General features: G+C 35.0%; 1 protein-coding gene across 25 annotated transcripts; it reads right to left on the bottom strand.

The window, feature by feature from the left end:
- Nucleotides 1–949: 949 nt before the first annotated feature.
- Nucleotides 950–20,132, bottom strand: LOC129569412 (dynamin). Of its 25 annotated transcripts, none has more exons than XM_055448227.1 (16): nucleotides 19,910–20,020; nucleotides 19,003–19,475; nucleotides 12,268–12,341; nucleotides 11,437–12,193; nucleotides 11,235–11,351; nucleotides 10,933–11,161; nucleotides 10,659–10,816; nucleotides 10,457–10,566; nucleotides 9,706–10,013; nucleotides 9,413–9,430; nucleotides 8,291–8,500; nucleotides 8,078–8,171; nucleotides 7,856–7,992; nucleotides 7,491–7,621; nucleotides 5,161–5,283; nucleotides 950–2,104 (listed from the first exon to the last, which is right to left on the bottom strand). In XM_055448227.1, exons 2-16 carry the CDS (start codon nucleotides 19,164–19,166, stop codon nucleotides 2,035–2,037), a joined length of 2,700 nt encoding a protein of 899 aa, XP_055304202.1. In that variant the 5' UTR covers nucleotides 19,167–19,475; nucleotides 19,910–20,020; the 3' UTR covers nucleotides 950–2,034. The 25 variants fall into 25 exon arrangements, with proteins under 25 accessions (XP_055304202.1, XP_055304192.1, XP_055304210.1 ...); XM_055448217.1 differs by having other exon boundaries at nucleotides 19,821–19,993; XM_055448235.1 differs by having other exon boundaries at nucleotides 7,491–7,618; nucleotides 19,821–19,993.
- Nucleotides 20,133–20,142: the final 10 nt, after the last annotated feature.

The following is a 20,142-nucleotide window of genomic DNA, read 5'->3' as shown; positions in this document are numbered from 1 at the left end:
TTATACTGAAGTAAAATCACAATTATTCGTCTTTTTAATCAAATAATTCTCACAGTATCAACGTTTTTCATGGCAAATTATGATTTTTTGAGAGTTGAAGTCGAACCAACCGATTATGAGGCTAGAAATATGCAAAAACATCACTCGATTCGGTCATGTTGGCACCCAAAATGTTCGTGAGGGATCATACTAGAAGTGCGAAGGTAGAAAAGGCAGAAATGTTGGCTCTATGGGGTGATTTAGCCATGGAACCGAAGCTCATGGGCGTCATTCGCTCATTTGTTCTAGAACAATAGCAATTTTCGACGCTAAAATCATATAAACATGTTTTATTTCTCGTAACACTAATCATTGAATTTCTGCATTAGGAACAATTTTCAACGAACGTATAGGACAAACCATTGATCCCGTAAAAATGGTTGAAGTATTCCGTGATATCTTAGATTCTGAACCCATTCAACAAGAGAATCACTGGGCAATGATTCGTGAAGCTTTGTTCACTACAATGGCTGAAGAGTGTGAAATCATACGTTTGTCGGGTTTTGAGACTGATGAAATCTTCCAATGGTTGGCTCAGAAGACTTGTACCATCATTTCCGCACCTTGGATTGGAATAGAATTTCTTGCGAATGCGAAAGCCAAACCTGCACATTTCTTTGGTGGAAATAATGCATTGAGTACGATCACAGATAAATTTTAACATCAGATTCAAAAGATTTCATTCAACAACCCCCCAACACCGCTTGCTGCGGAAAAAATCAATGCGCTTATCAATGAATAATGTTCACGCGCCTTTCAATGAGAAAAATGTCAAATACTTAAAGCCTTTGAATAAAGGCTGTGAATAATATCATACACTCATTTTGAATAAATAAATCAAATTCTTTATCATATTTACATAATAACCTCTGGTGTTTTTGAATTAATTGCGAGAAATGAAGACACAAAATTTATCGTCGATATTTATTACAAATTTATTTGCAGTCTGAATTTCGGTCAGTATTTTATTGATCAAATATGTTTTATTCCATTATTCATACAAACAACAGAATACTCAATTCTCATTGGTATGAGAGATAAAAGCATAACAAAAACATGCAGAACATTATATACACTATTCGAACAAAAACGAAAATGTTAACCGAGGATGAAACTGCCAAAATGGATGAGTCCAACAATTTGCGTACAATTGGTTTTTGTTTTCGTGTGGGAGGACTTTTTTTGTGCCTGCTATTCCACCACTTTGTGGCAGATGTATTTCATATTTGTGCATACCCTACTCACATTTATTCACTTCTTTCAAAATCAGTACATTATTTAAAAAAAACTACAATTGAAAACTAAACAAAATTAATCATGAATATCTTTTTGATGTCTTAACAATTACGAAATGCATTTTTCATTGGAACCAAAATCGTATCAAGCTAATCACATTCATTGTATATGACAAAATGTCTAATAATGATCCACAAAAAACATCGAGTCAACACTGGATTTGTAGCACTTGACATTGAACATCAAAATGCTTCACAATTAGCATAATAACATAAAGGGTTAATCGATTAATGTCTTTATAAATCTATCGTATTTTTCAGTGCTGAGAATTTTGTGGCTGCAAATTATAATACTGGTACTCCAGCAACGAAATTTTGAGACTCGTAAGCGTTGAAAGATATTGCAAAAACGGAAAAAAATCAATTGCTGGTAAAAGATTTTAAGACAAATCAAAAATGTTGAACTTTAGTATACATTTTTTCTCTTCTGTTTTATTTCTTTTTTGTTTCTCTTTTTTCTTTAATGACTTCTTATGTGCTAGATTAAATAATTTCCAATTGAAATACATTTCTACAAATTCGATTCCAACATTGATGGAAAGAATGAGTTTTCTCCCCAGCTTGATGCTTGATTGTCTCGCCTCCCTCTCTCTATCTCACACACATATACTCTCTCTTCCTCTCTTTATCTCTCATATCATTTGTTACGATATTACACTATAACATAAAATCTAGGTTTGCATCATCATCATCAGTGCTCTTATGGGCGACTCGCATTACCGTAAAATGGTCGATCCGGTAGCTTTGGTGGTGCCGTTTGATTTGGACGACTGAAAAACACAGAGGAAAAAATAGAAAAAAACCAAAATCAACAATTGAATAACTACAACAAAAATTGTAAATGAAAATTATCAACGAACTATGGGTGCTAATTAATACTATACACTGGAAGTGAGTTTATCATATTAATATTCAACAATAAAAAAATTGAAGAAATAGTCTAGATTTAAACGGATAAAATTCAAAATGGGATAAATTATTGAAAAAGGTTTTTGGTTTAAACCAAAAACAATTGTTTCGGAAAACATTCGCTGCAAGGGATGCTCATTAAACTATTAAAGCGCACACAGACAGTGTCTACAAAATAAATCTTAGCCTAAAAAAGTGTACAAAATAAATGTGCATTAGGTGTAAATAGTATTGGAAAAGAAATTAGTGCATGCACTCATTGGAAAATGTTACATTTTTTTATCATTAATTCATTGAATCGTGCTCACTACGAGAGAAAAAAATCTATTGCACAAATTAATGTTAAGTACATTAACTTCAACTTAATCATAGAAAAAGTCATTTTTGTTTTGATACACGAGAAGAAGAAACAAAATGGCTGAGTCAGAGAAAACGAAAAATGGAATGAAAAGCGTTTGAATTGTTGAATTTTTGTTTGTTTGTTTGTTTGTTATAATTTATTTTTTAAATTTTAATGTTGATTTGTTACCATTTAGTGATAAAATAGTCATATAATTTCATTTTATGCATCATCATCGTTTCTTTTCTTTTTTCTTTTTCTTTTTCATTCATAATAATTGGTATGGCTAGTTTTTTTTTTATTTCGCTCTCGTCCAAGTGTGTTCATCCGCATTATATATATTGTTTAGCTCGGACAATGCCACAAAACTGCACGAATAGGCGTCAGAAGCGTATGTCGCGTTGCATGTGCAAGGTATTTTGCTGGTTGATTATGTTCAAGTATTCTGCAGCAAATGAATTAAAATGATACTCAAAGTGTGTGTCGGCTTCTTGTTCGCATTCATTTCGATCGATGCACATCGAACAGAGAATGAGTGTGTGATATCGTCTAGAGTTAGGTCGATCGTTGATGAAATTGGTTGCTGTTCTGTTTAAATTACAATTTGGACAAAGACTTATTGGTTTGCCGGCCGGTGTGACAACTGTTGTTCAACGCGTTCACATAATCAGCGCACACATCAAAATGAATGAGAACAAAAATGCGTCGCAATAATGAGTACATTGATCTTTGATAACTTTCAGGTAGATTTCTGTGTTGTTGTTGTGGTTGGTTGGTTGTTGCGTTAGACTGATTTTTATCAATTAAATCTACTACATAATTCTTGCTTATGCATTTAATCTACGTTTAAATGAATCGCTGTTGCTGAATGCACAAAATAAAAACTATGATTCAACATTTGCATTTTCTTGTGTCGTTTTTTATTCTTTGACGCCGTCATAGCGATGAAATATATTTGTTGCTGTTTTTTTTTCATTATTATTTTTTAAATATAGCTTTTGTTTGAACTTTTATGCAAAAGTTATAGTATATGTTTCATTTTGAGTATATTTATATAATGTGTGTGTGTTGTGGCTGTGTAAAGGATTAATCCATTGCATCGTTTAACAGAAAATGTGGTGAGATCCAATACCAAGGAAGGCTTTCTTGGTTTTATTAGCAAAACAATGGGGTTTGTAAATGGATAATGGATCGGTGGTTATGAACTCAAACATCATGGGAATCTCAGACCAAAGAAAAAAAACAACGGAAAACCTTCACATTCAAGCTGACAACAGTCGTATCTCGCTCATGGAGCATATTGATAATAATATAACTTTTGATTAAATTTTTAAACCGTTCTAATTTGCATAATAGTTTCTCCTTCTTTTTTTTTTTAAACAATATCCTAAAATGTGGTATTCTCTTCTACAGCCAATTAATCATCTATATAATATTAATCGTTTTTTTTTTGCTTCAAAATATGTCTAAATTTTCTCATTTGGAATGCAACTTTTTGATCAACTTTTCAATTGAATCGAATCGATTTTGGAATATCTAGTTGTAGATTTAGTTTAATTAATTAAATTACAACAACAGCAATTAATGATTTTTGTTTTGTTTGGTTTAAAAATTTATATTTTTTGGTAATCGTTTTTGTGTGTGTTGCTTTTTTTTTAATTCAAACTACATTCCTAAATATTTTCCAAACAGGTGATCAGGTAAATTGTGTTTTAAAATGTTTGCTTTCTATCAACCTAAAGAGCGATGGTGTTTAGTTTTTGGTTTGTTCTAGGTTAATTCAGGGATTTCTTGTCAATAAGGAGATGAACTTTGTCCACAAAAAGCTAACTCAAACAAAAAAAAATCACTTTCGTGAAATGGGCAACTGAGAGAATCCGCACTAGGAAAATGTTTGTTGCATCTTTTCTTTTCTGTTTGGTAGATACTCAAATGCTTCGATTTTTTTTTTCTTCTTTCTCTTGGTGATGTATTTAAAATAGACATTTAATTTGATAACATGGAATTTAAAAGTATAACATTATTTAGATTGAGTGCGCATGATTTACGTGTAGATTTTTTGGTTATTTGTTTGTTTATTTCCAAGATGTGCGAGAAAAAAAAACGATAAGCTAACAAGACAAATCTACATTTGTTCACATAGTTAAAATGTTAAACAGCTAAGAAGTTGGTTAATTGCAGCGATTCGATTCTGTTACATCCTTTCATTTTCACTCTCTCCGTCTCCTCTCTCTGTTTTTACTCAAAATTTTCAAGATCAAAATCATTATTCTTCTTTCAGTCGATATCGTTTAACGATCCCGATTGTTTGCTTACTGATACATATTAGTTAATTTCAATGAAAATATGCGCTTGTTGTTTAGTGAATTCCAATTACAAAGCATTCAATAGGGGAAAGTAGGAAAAATCAAGTTAAATACAATGCATCCCAGCGAATTTGCGATTAAAAGCATATCGCGCGTTTGTGACTTAAATGCTAAACCTAAGAAACATCGTTAGTGGTTTTGTTGTTGTTGTTTTTGATGCAAGTGTTCTTTTTATTTTGCTTTATCAAATAGAATTTATAATGTTTTTTACTTGAATTTGCTGGCGAAAACATTCGATAGTTCATTGACGGCAGCATTTGTGACCGCTTGACCAATTTGTTGATTAATTTGTTGTCGCAATTGTGCTGGAATTTGTGGTTGATTTGGGACGCGTCTGTAATATGTGTGTATGGTGAATGGTATATTTCAAAATCGGATGGTAATCGAAGGAAGAAAACAAAAGAAAAAAATAAAACAAAAATTAGAAGAAACACAAAATTGTTTGACACATTTGTGTCCAAATATAAATGAATTAATTGACATGTTCAACACAAAAACAAAACTATGTGCGACTGAACGAATGAAATAACGAAGGGGACAAATTGATGCGAAACAACAGACAAAATGGCCCAAGGGGTGGTTTGGTTCCATATTTTGCTTTGATCAACAATTTTCTCGTCGTCATGAACAGTGTCATGGCGCAATAAGCTTATCATTATCGCTTTCTATTATTCTAATCGAATTGCTATGAGAACACGCTATTATATTGAATACATTCACACACATTACACATTCGAGTTGATGGAACACTGATTTCGCTCTACATTCGATATATGTGTGTCGGCGGAAGCAAAATACTTCGTTGGATACAATTGCATAAGCACCTTCTTGTTTTCTTTCTTCAAATAACCAGTTGTTGTTGTTTTTAATGCATGTCGCTTAGATTGATAAATATTCATGATTTTAAATGCCTTAATTTTTTGGAAATGGAAAAATGAGAGAATTGAATTAGATTGAAATAGGAGAATATCGTAGAAAAAAAATCAAAAAGGAAAACGAGCACAACACATCCAATTTTTTTTATACACAATTCATTTTTCTAACACCAATAGAGTATATTCACTAGTGCAACATTGAAATGAATGTTTTAAAATGGGTGAAGCAAAAAACATCGATTTCATATGGGATTTCGTTGGTGTCATTTTTTTTAAAAAACAAATTGACAACTGTGTATTTTGTTTGTTATCATAAGAATTATTCGATTTTGTACTCTCTACGTGAATGTCATGAGGGAATAATGTTGCATTGAAATATATGTTAAGAGCCACATTCAGAAGTGCCATCGTTGGTTTGATTGGGTGTAATGTATTTGCGTGTGTGAGTGTATGCTTTTTGTCACGTAACTTTTGAATGAATTGTTGAGATGCTGAAGTGGAGGAGGGTGGTGGGTGGCGACGGCAAAAACCAATTTCATATGAATATGAAACCAAAAACCGAAACAAATCGGAAGTTTTCTATTAACGACATTGTGTGTGATTCTTCTCTTTTTTGTGGGTTATTCGGTCAAGCTGACCATTTCGAATTTTACAACTTAATGCCAGTTTTTTTTTACAGAGTTTTCACCTTTTTTTATGTACAATGTGTCAACGTATAAATTCATTTTGCCCTGACATTCTGATCGTATGCATCAAAAGGCTCATTTTTTTGCAAGTAGTCACTGTTAGCATCACTTTTCTGCAACATTCATATTTCAACAAACACTATTTCTAGCATAATTTTCATTAAATATATATATTCTTTGTTAGTAATTTGTCTCTTAAAATTCAATAACATTCAATAGATAGGTAAATTTTTTTGTTCTTTTGTTTATTCAAAATATGCGGAATCTCATATTTTATTTATAGTATAATTTCTTTGCTTTCTCTATTCTTTGTTCTGTTCTTTTCATATATATCAATATAGATTATTAGTTGGATTAGTTTATTTGCTGGTTAATGATGAAATTTAACGCCTCCTGTAAATAATTTAGTGTTCGATTCGGTTAGATAGACAACAAGAAATGTCTAATCAATGAATGATTGAAATCAACGTTTGATATGAATGGTGCGAATAATAATTGAAATGGAAAATAGAAATGAATGGAACACAAAATAAATGACCGGAACCAAAAATGATGAATGTACTGACTGATTCAATGGTAAAAATAAAAGCCTCGAACAGAATGAATGAATGTCCTTCCCATTTAAATGAGCATGGTTGGTGCTGTAAATTTGCTAACAAAAGTGCAAAACGGAAATTAATCTAAGAAAAAAACAGTCGTCATTGATTTCAAATCAGTTTCCACGCGTAAACGTTTCATTAGAAATGCACTCTCAATGCTTAAATGTGTTGAATGAATTTATAATAATCGTGCTCTGTTTGATCAGTTGTCATTTTGTTTTTTTCGTTCGGCACAAAAAAAATTGAGCATAATCAAAAACAATCGGAAAGAAATCAAGTGTTGAAGAAAGAAAAGCTTAATAATGAATGGAAATCAAAATGTAAAGGAAGAAAATTGTTTTTGGTCGAATTTTGGGGGAAATCACGAGTGGAATAACTTACGCTGGGATTAATGGTGGTGGCAATCCACCGGCTGGCCGACCCTGTGGAGCACCTCCTGGTCCAGGCCGATTTGGAATTGCTGGAGCAGCACGATTTGTTGCTGGTGGCGGTGGTGGTCCCCGACCGGCCTGCTGAAAATGATTTGAAAATAGGTCAATATTCAATGAAATTTCAATAAGTTCGATATTAAACTATGGAAATGAAGGATAAAAAACGATGTTTATTCTGAATTTGGGTCATCTGTCAGGTGAAGTGATGTGTAAAAAGTCATTTAGATTCAATTAAGTGATAAAATTTGCAGAACTTGTTCGAAAGTGATTTATAAATGCCAGTTATTTCACGGGAAAAAAATACTGTATGCTTACTGCGGTCATTGGAACAGCTTTTCGTGGACCACCTGGGCTGGGTGGCGATAATTTTGGATTATCCAATGCACTCGACAACCAATCGTTTTTCACGGGTGGTGGAACTGGTGTTCCAACGGTTGCTATCGATACATCACCTAATGACATGTAAACAAACATTTAGTACGTGCCTTATCTCTCTCTCCCTCTCTCATACGAAAGAAGAAAAAAAACTGAGCTCACCAATAATTCGGAGTGCTTCTTTGCAAGCATGGTACATTCTCAACATTCCTTCGCGTTTCTGTGCTTCTTCTGGGCTTTCTTCCATCATTTTCGACTGTGCAAACGAATGAATTGAAAAATTCCATGAATATTTTGTTATGAAATGAATCACAGTTTCTCCACCGAATGATAATTAAGCCGAAAATTCCAATGAAAATACGAATCGATACTCACTTGATCGCCGGATGCATACAAATGGGCTAAGAGTTCGCCATTGATGAATTCTTTGACATTGTTGATAACAAGCATCATAATTGCTTTGGGCACCATGTCGCGTGTAGTTTTGGTAACAATACGCATGTATGAATCGACCAAATTACGAATGGTTTCGACTTGTCTTTCAAGCATTGGATCCAATGATGTGGTTGACTGTTCGCCTTGCTCCTAAAACATGTAACAAACAAAATTGTGATTAGTTTCAATGGATCAAATTCAGCTGCCCGTGCACAACATTCAGGAATACGAATTAAAAATAAATTGGACGAGCAAATCGTGTGTGGAAAAACGGTTCAAAATATGGTGAGAAATAGAAAAAAGACAAAATTGTTTTGCGGTAAGTGTTAGGGCCATTTGACGAATACAGTCGATTAATTTTTGTTTTTTCTTCCAGATTAGTGAGATTCCCAGACGGTTTACATGCACAAAATTTCCGAAATCTTTTAATGTGCTTTTGATAAAATTTTGTGCATTTATTTTCCCAAAAAATGTCTATGAAAGGCATGCAAACTTTTAAGTCGAAAAGAGTTTTCAGAAATGCGTCAGGTTGTCAGTGACAACTATGTAGTTTAAAACCACTAGTTTTTAAGTATAAAAAAAGGTCGATAAAATTTCAAGAAGCTTAAACTTAAAACTCTATCCACAAAGTAATTTCCTGAAAAAAAAGTCTGTCTGTGTGTTGGTTGTGTGAGTGTGATTTTTACTGTTTTAAGGTTCTGTGTGAATTGGTGTGTGGCAAGTTTAAAATTGTTTCGTTATCATCCCAACTACAAAATATTGAAGATTGGATGCTCTGATTGAAACTAGCAAACGTAACGTCACTTGATGGGAAATAGAGAATTTCCCGTGTGTTGGAAAAGTATATAAATGTTCAAACGTAACTAATGTCTAAAATTCAAACGGGGACAAAATACAGAAGTGTGTCAAAACTCATTAGTCGATATCAATATAGACTGGTGTTAATACCCAATTTAAAAGGAAAAAGTTTGATTAAAAAAAGGAGTGGAAAACCCGATTGAATAAAACACTCTCAAAAAAGCTTGGAACAAATGAAAAACAAAATGAACACTATAAACAAACCTGTACTCCTTCGTTCTGCTATTATTTCGTACGCCGATTAACAGAGCATTTATTTGGATTGAGTTTCGATAGAGCGAGCATTGAAAAAAGTTTAATTTAAATCAGTATATTTAATATCGTTTCGATTTTTTTGTTTTTGCGAATAAAAACAAAAAACAATGGTAAAATCGACGATAGAATTAGGATAATAATGAACCTTGAAGCAAAATTTCTCCATTTCTTTTTTACGCTTAAATTCAAAAAGAGTGCAGAAGAAAGATTGAAACAAGGTGGTAGAAAAACCAAATACTTACATCTTCCCCGTTGTTTGCCTGTTGATCTTTTTCTGGATAAACACCAGCACGCAAGAATGATGCCTTCCATGAGTCAACGTCATCAACACTTTCGCACGATAATTCCAACTGCTTATAATCTTTGTACACATTCCGACCGTCCGGATTGAACAGGGCGAATGTGTGTTTGCGTGACATGAATCCCTGTTCAATGTCACGTAGCTTCAATCCATCCAATGGTAACATGAATTTTTTCTCCTTTTCATCTTCATCCTTGTACCAAGATATGCTCTCCGATGTCAAAACGAACCAGTATGGCCGTGAACCGCCTGTATTTTATCAAATGTGAAAAAACAAAACACTTGAATTAAACAATTGACCAAGTGGGAATGGTGTTTATATGTTGGGGTTGCATGCAATGCAGCATTCATCTTCATAAAATTTAAATTTTCATCCCATAAAAATCGGTATTGTCCGATCGGAGAGAAGTTTCGAAAAGAAGTCGAGGTCGTTGTGCGTTAACAGAAATCAAAATTAGGTGGACCAGGCAATAAAAATTTGCGTTAATCAAATGTGAAGAGATAGATTGAGTGGATTTAAAAATTCAAATACTACGAACCGAAATGGAAATGTCTTAATTGTCTTAGAAAATGCCACACAACTTTTCGAAACAAAATCCCATAAATACAACACAAAATGAAAAAAATAAGCAAAGAAATTTAAATAAATCGTGAATCGAATTTGATTTCTTCTAATTTCCGTTCCACTTTACCTTTCATAATGCCCAAATTTTGAATGCACAGATTTCCTTTGCGAATAACTTGATTGCCCAATGTTCGTGTGCCAGATTTACTTGGATTGTTATCGGATTTATTCTGAGCACTGCGGAAACAAAACAAAAACGCCAAATGACGATTCGATTAGAATGGTGTTAGTTGATATGGTGGTGTAATTCCAGCATTCACTTCACTTACTTAGCAAATCCAATGAAATCCTCGTGGTTGGTATTCATGTAGGCTAATTCAAAATCGATGAGCAAAAGAATTTGTTCTTTGGATAACTGCTCTCTTTGGCGGATATAAGAGGTGATAATACCTTCCGTGACTTCACGCAAATTTGGATATCTCGACATCTGAAATGGTACAATGAAAAACCAGTTATTATTTCCATTTCGTCGGTTTCATTCAATTCCTGAATATTTAATGTAATTTTGTCACGATGCCAAATGCAGCCGGTTACATGTCTTACCTTTTCAGTGCACAAGCGAACGACATGAGACAATTCTTGCACCACCAAATCAATACATTTCAGAATGGGCTCTTTGAGTTGTGATATTTGCTTTTTCACTATAGCTTCAAAGGCCATATCTGGTGTGAATAGACCAACACGAATACCGTGAATGTTACGAATGGCAAAGGAAATCTCACGTCGCAGCTCTTTCTCATCACAAGACATCTTAACGATTTCGAAGCGTAAACTGAAACACCAAAATCCAAATTAGATCGAGTTTTGGGTGCAAATGGATTGTTTTCAACCACAGAGATACATACCGTTCATGGAATATGCGGTTAATTTTAGCACCACCTGATAGTTCGTTTGTATTGACAAGTGCTGAGCCACTTCCTTCGATGGTGCGCTCGAAATCGGATTGCAATTGTTGGATCATCCTAGAATATAACGTCAAATCGATCAATTAATCGTTTGAATTGGTTTGATGTGTGCCATCATAAGATAGTAAACAGTTATACGTACTGCAACATAGCCTTTGTTTTAATACTTGGGTCATCTGGCCGAAAGTGTTTGAATTGTTCGACTTCTTTTTCGAGTGAGAGCATTTGCTTTTGCAGTTTGTCACGCAAACCGGGCAGCGTGTCACGAATGTGATTGGTTAGCTGTTGATTTAAAATCCGTTGCAAGTATGGTGTGCCCAAGCGATCGGCTATGTGGCGATACGAGTCATGACTCAAAAAGAAATCACGTTCCGCTTTCAGTGCTATTGTAATGTCTTTGCGGCCTTCAATGTCTTTTTGTGAGCGATTCACTACACCGATGTAGCCCCGACGCAATGGTAACAATTTATTTTCCAATATATCACGTGCATCGGTGCCTTCGTCCATCAAATCTAATTTTGTAATCACACCAATTGTGCGAATACCTTGCGGATCGGTCTCTTTGGCCAGTTTCAGCGCATCCGAATTGGCCAAATCGGTGTTGGCTGGTGTAACGGCCAAAATGAGGCAGGTCTCTTTTTTGATGAATTGCAAAATCATCCCACGGATTTGCGACTCAATATCGGCCGGCTGATCGCCAACTGGCACCTTCGTCAAACCCGGCAAATCGATCAATGTCAAATTCAATACATTTGGCGAATAAACGCGCAAATTGATGGGAATGTTTGAGATTCCTTTGTTACTGCCCGTTATTCGATCCGTTTCCGCCTCAATTTCCATCCGAATTTCATTGAAATCCACGAACTTTTTACCCTTGCAATGCAAGAATTCACCAAATTCTATTTTGAATTAAAAGAAAAAACCGTTTAGAAATTACGTGAACAAATAAAGTGAATGAAATTCACTAGATTACCTGCTGGCCCATTGATAAGCTGAAGAATCAAGGGTCGCCGAGTCACAATACCTGAACCTCGTGGCAAAAAATCTCTGAAAACATTTAAGTAAATTGAATTAGAACAATGGAATAAACAAAAAATAATCTTTGTATTTATCTCATCGCGCAACAACTTTATAGTAAAAGAAAGTGAATTTCTTTCAGTTTTTCTCTCAATTATCGGTTAGAAGGGAAATTCCAAGTTGATAACTGTTATCGTTTTTGTATCCGAATAAGAAGTAAATAAGTTAAATCTCATTATAAAACTGATAAAATGGTTCACACACTTAATTCTGATTAAATCGCTGTGTCGAATGGCATACCAACAATAAAAAATTGAACTTAATTTGAATTTCATTCAAATATTTACAACATTTTCGCTCGTCATACTTATGAATGAATGGAACTTATGAAGCGTAAGAGCTTATAAAATCATTTGTTTGTTGATTTTTCGGCTGAAAATACTTTGCTTCGTCATTTTTAATATTTCGAGCCCTAAAGCTCCATGCTTGAAACAAGAAGAAAAAAACAAAAAAAATGTATTGATGTCATTTTGATCAAACAAAATCACATCTTTCCACTTGAATGCTTAAACATTGACCTTGGATTAAATGAAACATTGCCTACATTAATCGATCTCACGCAAAATATACCCTCATATTTCATAGGTTGCTTGCAATCAAATTCCCACGCAAAAATCGAAAACTTCTTCAACTTATTAAGCTGTTGAGCATTGGTATCATGGTGGGTTTGACATCGTTCGAAGATTGGATCTTCTGGAAAAGTCAATTGTCATTAAAAAACCAAACGACACATAACAAGTTTGGTTTTCCCATCGGCGCGCACAGATAGAATGAAATATTTATTCATTCGAAATGTCGATGGTGACGTCAAGTACACACGAAAAGAAAACAGAACTCCTACTATCGGTAAATAACATTAATTTGTAGCCAAGAGAGTCAGAGACAGTATTACACCAAATGAAAATGTTTGCTCCGAACGCAAATGATTCATATTTCAAGTAATGCTAGATACTGTGTATTTGTTTCCGCGTTTACGCAAAGAAAGCAGCTACAACACAATGGAGGTTGTGTCGGTATGTTTTTTTTGTTGCTTTCTGTTCAGCATTTTTATCTCTATCTATTGCCTGGCTTTGTCGAGACTACACGAGTTTTGATGGGACGAATTGTTTTTATCGTGAACAGACATAGTTTTAAAATTAATTTCTCGCTCATTATTCCGCAATAAAACGAATAGAGACAGCGTTTGTGTGTGTGTTAGTTTCAACGTTCATTTGATATCTTAATGCAATTTGAACAGATACAATCGGCTGAAAAATGAAACGCAATGAACGCGCACATCAGCGCTCAAGTATTTTGCAGGAGAACAACCGAAAACTGTTTATGGTTTTCTATCTATATAATCCAACATCAAAAGATGCTTTTCACATTATTAAATCACAGATAAAAACAACAAGCAGCCAGTAATATGGGGTATTTTTTTGCTGTGTTCGTCGTGTTAATTTCCCATCTTTCTAGAATTGTGTATATCATAAAAACATAGACAGAGATAATCGGGTATTGGAACGGAATGCTAGAAAAAAACGAACAAAGCAAACGCATGAAACAATGTCAATAGCAAACGCTCGAATGGAATAGAGTGGATAATTTCCCCCTTTATTTCAAATTTAACTCTCGTTCCGTTGCCTTTTTGTTCCAACGTAAAAAAAACAAGATCATCGACGGTTGGCTTATCATCATCGGAAGCTGCACACACTTTGTCATTGTTTTTTTTAAATATTTTCTGTGTAATTTTTACCCAAGTCATTATTATTTATGTCGGAATGACTATATATACGTTATCATATGGCAGTCGGTCGCCTGAGTTTGTTTCGCTAAATTGATGCGGTGATGCGAGCAATGAGAATTTAATTGAACCTACATGTGGTATAGTTGCGCATGATGTGTTTCTTTTTTATTCCATTTGCATTTAATTTAAAACAAACCGTTCAATTCAACACGTTTAGTTCAATTCAATTGATTGCAATGAGATATTTATATATATTTCTCTTCTCAAAAGGGTTGCATTGTTCACATTGTGCGATGCATTGCAAATATAGTTTTTTCACTCAGCTGGATTTGCCCAACCAGGCAATTAGTTTGTTTATTACTCATCGGCGTCCAGGTCAACTGGAATTAACATGTCAAAATGCCATGAATCACATGTTGAGAACATCGTTCCACGGAAAACCGATTGACGCGTATGTGAACCATTTTTGGTGAACAAAATTTGACACAGATCGAAAAAAAGAAGAAGAAGTATATCAACATTGCATAACTGGGCGGAATACTGTGTCTAAGTGTGTGTCGGCCGAATGATTGTGACAAGTTTCAAATGTTCTATACGCAATCACAATCGTAAATAGATGTATGCGGCGATTGGCATTCCATATGATTGGCAATTATTTTCGTTCATTCATTCGTTCGTTGATTGGACATGGACATCGAATGCAAAATACATGCACAGAATATTCTCCAATTGCGTAACGAATTTTCAGTGGTGCATGCTTTTACCGTTCTGTTTTTCTTTTTCCCGAAGAGCCGAATGGAACGGGGTGGGCTGACGTGATATGCAATGAATTTAAAACCAGGACACATACGGAAAATAGCACAAAACTCATGCAGGCAGCAACAGCAGCAGCACGAATCCAGTTTGAATGCAAACTGAGAATCGATCGCTGTGAAAGAGCGGATGGTATGAATTTTGAACGCTTGGAAAATTAGAGCAATCGATCGCTTAAGGAACTTTTTTCTTCTTTCTTTCTTTCTTTCTCTCTCTCTCTCTCTCTCTCTCTCTCTCTCTCTCTCTCTCTCTCTCTCTCTCTCTCTCTCTCTCTCTCTCTCTCTCTCTCTCTCTCTCTCGAGACGTGAAATGTGTTCTTTTTGAAAATTCATGCTGTTTGAACTCATTCAAAGGTTTCGTAACAGCACTTATAGCCATTGGGTTAAATATGTCATGAATGAACTCGCTCGATTGTTTCGACCGAATTTCGCCAATTGTATGATTTTTTTTTTGCTTCAATCGAATTCTTGTTCATGACTCATGCCTAATCGCACCTATGTGTTTTATCTTATCCCATACTCTTGTTCGCTCTTTTTCTTTTGAAACGCTGTCTAAATTGTTTACGGTAAGCGTCAAACGATCGCATAAACGAAATGGTTTGTAAACATACAGTCATGGACAAAATTGAGCGTACGCCTATAAATTTTGTGTTTTATTTTTTCCAGTAACTTTTCATCTCAAATGTAATATATCAATGGGAAGTACATAAAAAATCAATAATATTGGCAATTTTGAACATCTAAATTGGCCGGCTAATAGGCGGCTTATGGCTCTCGGTAAAAATGGCCAAAAATTCAACTTTTTCTCCAGCCGTTCGATTTGAAAAGTTTAAATGCAGTTTTGAAGGCCTTCAGGAGCAGATACTTTTAAACGCTGAAAACTTTCGGATCGCCTTCAATTTGGGCAAGTTATGGCCGTTGGAAAACCCAAAAAAATTTTGACGAAAATTTTCGTACGCCTATAACTTGGTTAAATTGTAACCGATTTCTATGTTTTATACTTTAAAATTATCTTCATTAAATGGGCTTTCCAACGACATATGACATTTCGCAATCAAACGCTTGGTTTAATTTTTCGAAAAAAATCGGCCATTTTTCCAACGTCCATAACTTGGCCAAATTGAAACCAATCAGAAAGTTTTCAGCGTTTAAAAGCATCTGCTCCTGAAGGCCTTCGAAACTGCATTTAAACTTTTTAAATCGAACGGCTGGGGAATTTTTGGCCGTTTTTACCGAGGGCCATAAGCCGCCTATTGGCCGGCCAATTTTGATGTTCAAAATTCCCAATGTTATTCATTTTTCATGTACTTCCCATTGATATATTACATTTGAGATGAAAAGTTACTGGAAAAAATAAAACACAAATTTATAGGCGTACGCTCAATTTTGTCCATGACTGTACATAAACCAATACAACCAAAAAAACCGAATATCTTTGCGACCGGTTTCGTGACGAATTAAATCAATAGGAACGACGAACGCGAAAAAAGAATTATTTCAAAAATTATACGTTAAATGTTTTATGGCAGTATAACCATGCGTTACACTCACGACACTGGGTCGGGTCACCAGACATTTGACAGAGACGAAAAACGAAGCATCGTCAATTCCAACCACATGCACAACGCAGATGAACAATGATGGAGAAAAATGAAATACAGAAAACTAAAATTATTCCAATACAAACGGCAAAAATAACAAACGAATGTCAAACGCACAGCCAATTTGTCGAGACTCTGAGCACTTGTTTGTGTTTGTTGAGAAAAAAACGCTAGTGTGGCACACAATGGCAAACAATCAACTGGAGAGAAAAAAAAAGTGATGATCAGATACTTGCACAAAGTGTAAATATCTCTCCCTCTGATATTTAAAACTGTGCGAGAGTCGTTCGCCTTGTACACACAAAATGCGCGCGACATGTTATTGCTATTAATTAAATTGAAAACAATTGAAAACGGCTGCGACAATACATTTGTCAGTGGGGCCAATCCGTTTCGTGTTTGTTTTAATAACACTTTATTGTCTTCTTTTGTTTGGCCGATTTGATTTTTCAAATTGCGGAGAGTCGAGTGGCCTGCCTTAGCCATATTCTAATTTAATTAGATATCGTGAGCTAATACACATTACTAAGAGAAAAAAAACCAATAACATTTGCCGAAAAATAATCGATTGCGATTTAGAGGAGTTTCGTTTATCATTTGGTCGTCAGTTTGTGTGTGTGTGTGTGTGTGTGGAGCCAATTATGACAATTGGTAAAGAGATTGAAGCATTTTTCTCTGATTTCACATAAGATATTCAATTTGGCTGATTTCATTATCTATTGAGTTATCTGGTTCATTATCGGGCAAAGACAAGAGATGCATAATCATTCAGTGACAATCCAAATATGGAACATTGGAATGTACACTGGGTTTTTCAGTTTTGTGTCGTTTTGTGTTTGTGTTTGGTAATGAATCAAACTGGAGCCAATGTAAAATGGAATTTCTCACACTCTCTAATTGCACCATGATTCTCGCACCCATGCGATGAATCATTTTTAATTTAATCTCGTTGACACAGTCATTATCTGTGTATCATTCACTTTTCGTTGGTGCCACTGATAATTTTGCAGCGATGTCGATTGTTATGAATAACGAAACGAGAGCATGTATTTATATGTTCTTTGTAGGTTGTATGTTCAATTATTGATTATTCATACGACGGTTTTCTCCAGCAAACACTTACGTTTTTGTAACGCAACGCTGGAACACATGGAGAGGGCGCACGTATAAAAGAGAGCAAGCAATCGTGAGTGAAGAGTAAACAGGTCCCAATGTAACCGAAAATATGTTTGCGTCACTTGTATTGGTGTCGCAAACTTTTCATTCATCGCAACATTTTTTCTACAGATTTTGAGAGAGAGAGAGAGAGAGAAGGAAGCCAATAAGTGAATTGTGGTGGTATCCACCAATTTGGGTGTCTGCGTGAATTTGATTCAAGTTTTTCTGTTCCGCTTCTCCAATGGATTTGTTGTGAACATGTTTTTCCCTTAAAATTATCGGTTTATTTGCTGTGGATTGACCAAAAAAAGCAGCAAGCATGCAGCAGCACACGACCGAATTCGGTGTGCGAACAGTGTGTGTATGAGTGTATGTATGAAAAGTGGAGATTCATGGATGCGCGCACAGTTGTTTTTCGATTGAATATTGTTGTGATACATAACCTTGTGACTGTCTATGTGGAATGGGTGGTTTACTGTGTGTACGTACGTACATGTTGTGTTTCGATCGAAACAAAAGAAAGTGTGGAGCAGAAAAGGCTCCAGGGTTGGTAATCATACACAAATACATACAAACATACACATGCCCAACACGAAAACAAGAAATATTCTCTTGTCCTCCAACTCACGACGGAATGTGAGACATGTAAATGTTACATTTACCATTCTCTTTGCCATCATTCACCAAGTTTTGCTGATGCGAACACACACACACACACACACTCAGCCCTGGTATATAGGATGAGAAGAGAGAGCAGAGCGAGCGGAAGATAGAACAGAATCGAATTGGATTGGATTGCTCTTCGTTTTCTTCTATTTCTTCTTTCATATTTTATTTCGCTTCTTCCTCTACTTTCATGCGCTTGCCACTTCGCTGGTATATTCTGTGTGTTATGTCAAATACGACAGTTTGAATGACGTTTTAACGATTTTTTCAACAACGACGATGACTTCTTCTTCATCTTTTTCGCTGCTTCTTCGACATAGTGAACTCTTTTTATGTGCCAATCAAATCAACCGTTTCGTTCAACTACCTGATGATGGGATTTACTTGGGACTTGGCGTTCCAACTGACTGAACCGACAACCACTGGCCAAAATAAAATGCTCTGACGGATTGATTTCCAGCAGAAGAATTTTTAACAAACGATATAATTCCACCAATATCATGTCATTGGCAATTGAAGACACTTGCATCTATTGGGCGTTGCGAATCGTGACGCATAATTGATTTTTTACAGAACAAAAAAAAACCACGAGAAAAAAAGAATTGGAGCACTGACTCAATTGTTGCTGTTTTTTTTTCTTCTTCTACAACTTCGTGTTGATTACTTACTTTCCGACAAAGTTTTCCAGCACGGATGATTTTCCAGCACTTTGACTTCCGACCACAGCAATTTGTGGCAAATCCAATTGCATATGCACGCCCAATTGTGTGAATGCATCTTGTAGCTTATTCACAATTGGAATCAACGATTCCATTCCCTGGTTACCCGACATTTTCTGTCGAGCTTGATTTTTATCCGTTCGATTTCACTAAATAAACACAATTTCAGCACACACACACTTTTTCCAATTTTTTCTCTCTCTTCTTATCTATTCTGCTGTGCTGTGCTGTGTTGCAACAACAACGTTTTTTTTGTTGTTGCCCCGTATTAACTATTTTCTTTTTTAATCGTTGTTTCGTCTAATTTTTTTTTCTCTCTCGGTGTGTGTTGCAGCTTCTCCTCTTATTTTTCGTCGATTTTATTTGCCTATGCCGTGTGCATCACTCAAATTTTCATTTCCTTGATTTATTGCTTTTGTTTCCTATATTTACAATGAAAAGTAATGAATATTATTGGATGATTAGCAGTTGGATTTTTTTTTTCTTCTTTTTCTTAAATTTTTTCTTGGTATTCTTCTTCTTCTTCTTCTTCTTCTACTGTGCAATGAACTACGAAAAAAACGCCACCGAAACGCAATGACTCAAACAAATCGACACACAACGAAAAAGAAATCAATTAATTTCGCGATATATGAGAAAAATCGAGAAACTTTCTTATGATATCTAATCACATTGAGATGACACTTTGGATGCGATTTCGTGTTCGAACCCGAAATGATATGCAGTGAGTTAAAATGAAATGAAAAAATTCAATTGCATTAACACACCAAATCAAAAAGAATTCGTATTGAATTTTTGATATATTTTTTTTTCTCTCTCTCTCTCTCTGTGTATCGCACTCTTGTTTTCCACATACACAACTTTTGTGCTTTTCCTTTCAACTCCAACTAAAAAAAAAGATTCTTTGGAGCTACAACACTACGAAACGAACACTCAGCGATGACTACTTGTGCGCTGTATCATCGTCGATGAGAAAGAGAGAGAATCCGTGTGTATGCGTGTGTTAGTATTTATGCTTTATGCCCTGTGAATGTATGTTGCTTAAATAGAAAATTGACATTGGTCGAATCGTCAACACACACTCACACT

Source organism: Sitodiplosis mosellana, unplaced genomic scaffold (genome assembly GCF_009176505.1).
Source record: "Sitodiplosis mosellana isolate CC-2019 unplaced genomic scaffold, AAFC_SMos_1.0 Smas_scaffold_1, whole genome shotgun sequence".
NCBI lineage: Eukaryota > Metazoa > Arthropoda > Insecta > Diptera > Cecidomyiidae > Sitodiplosis > Sitodiplosis mosellana.
Note: the sequence above shows the minus strand (reverse complement) of the source record. Positions and strands in the feature narration are given on the sequence as shown.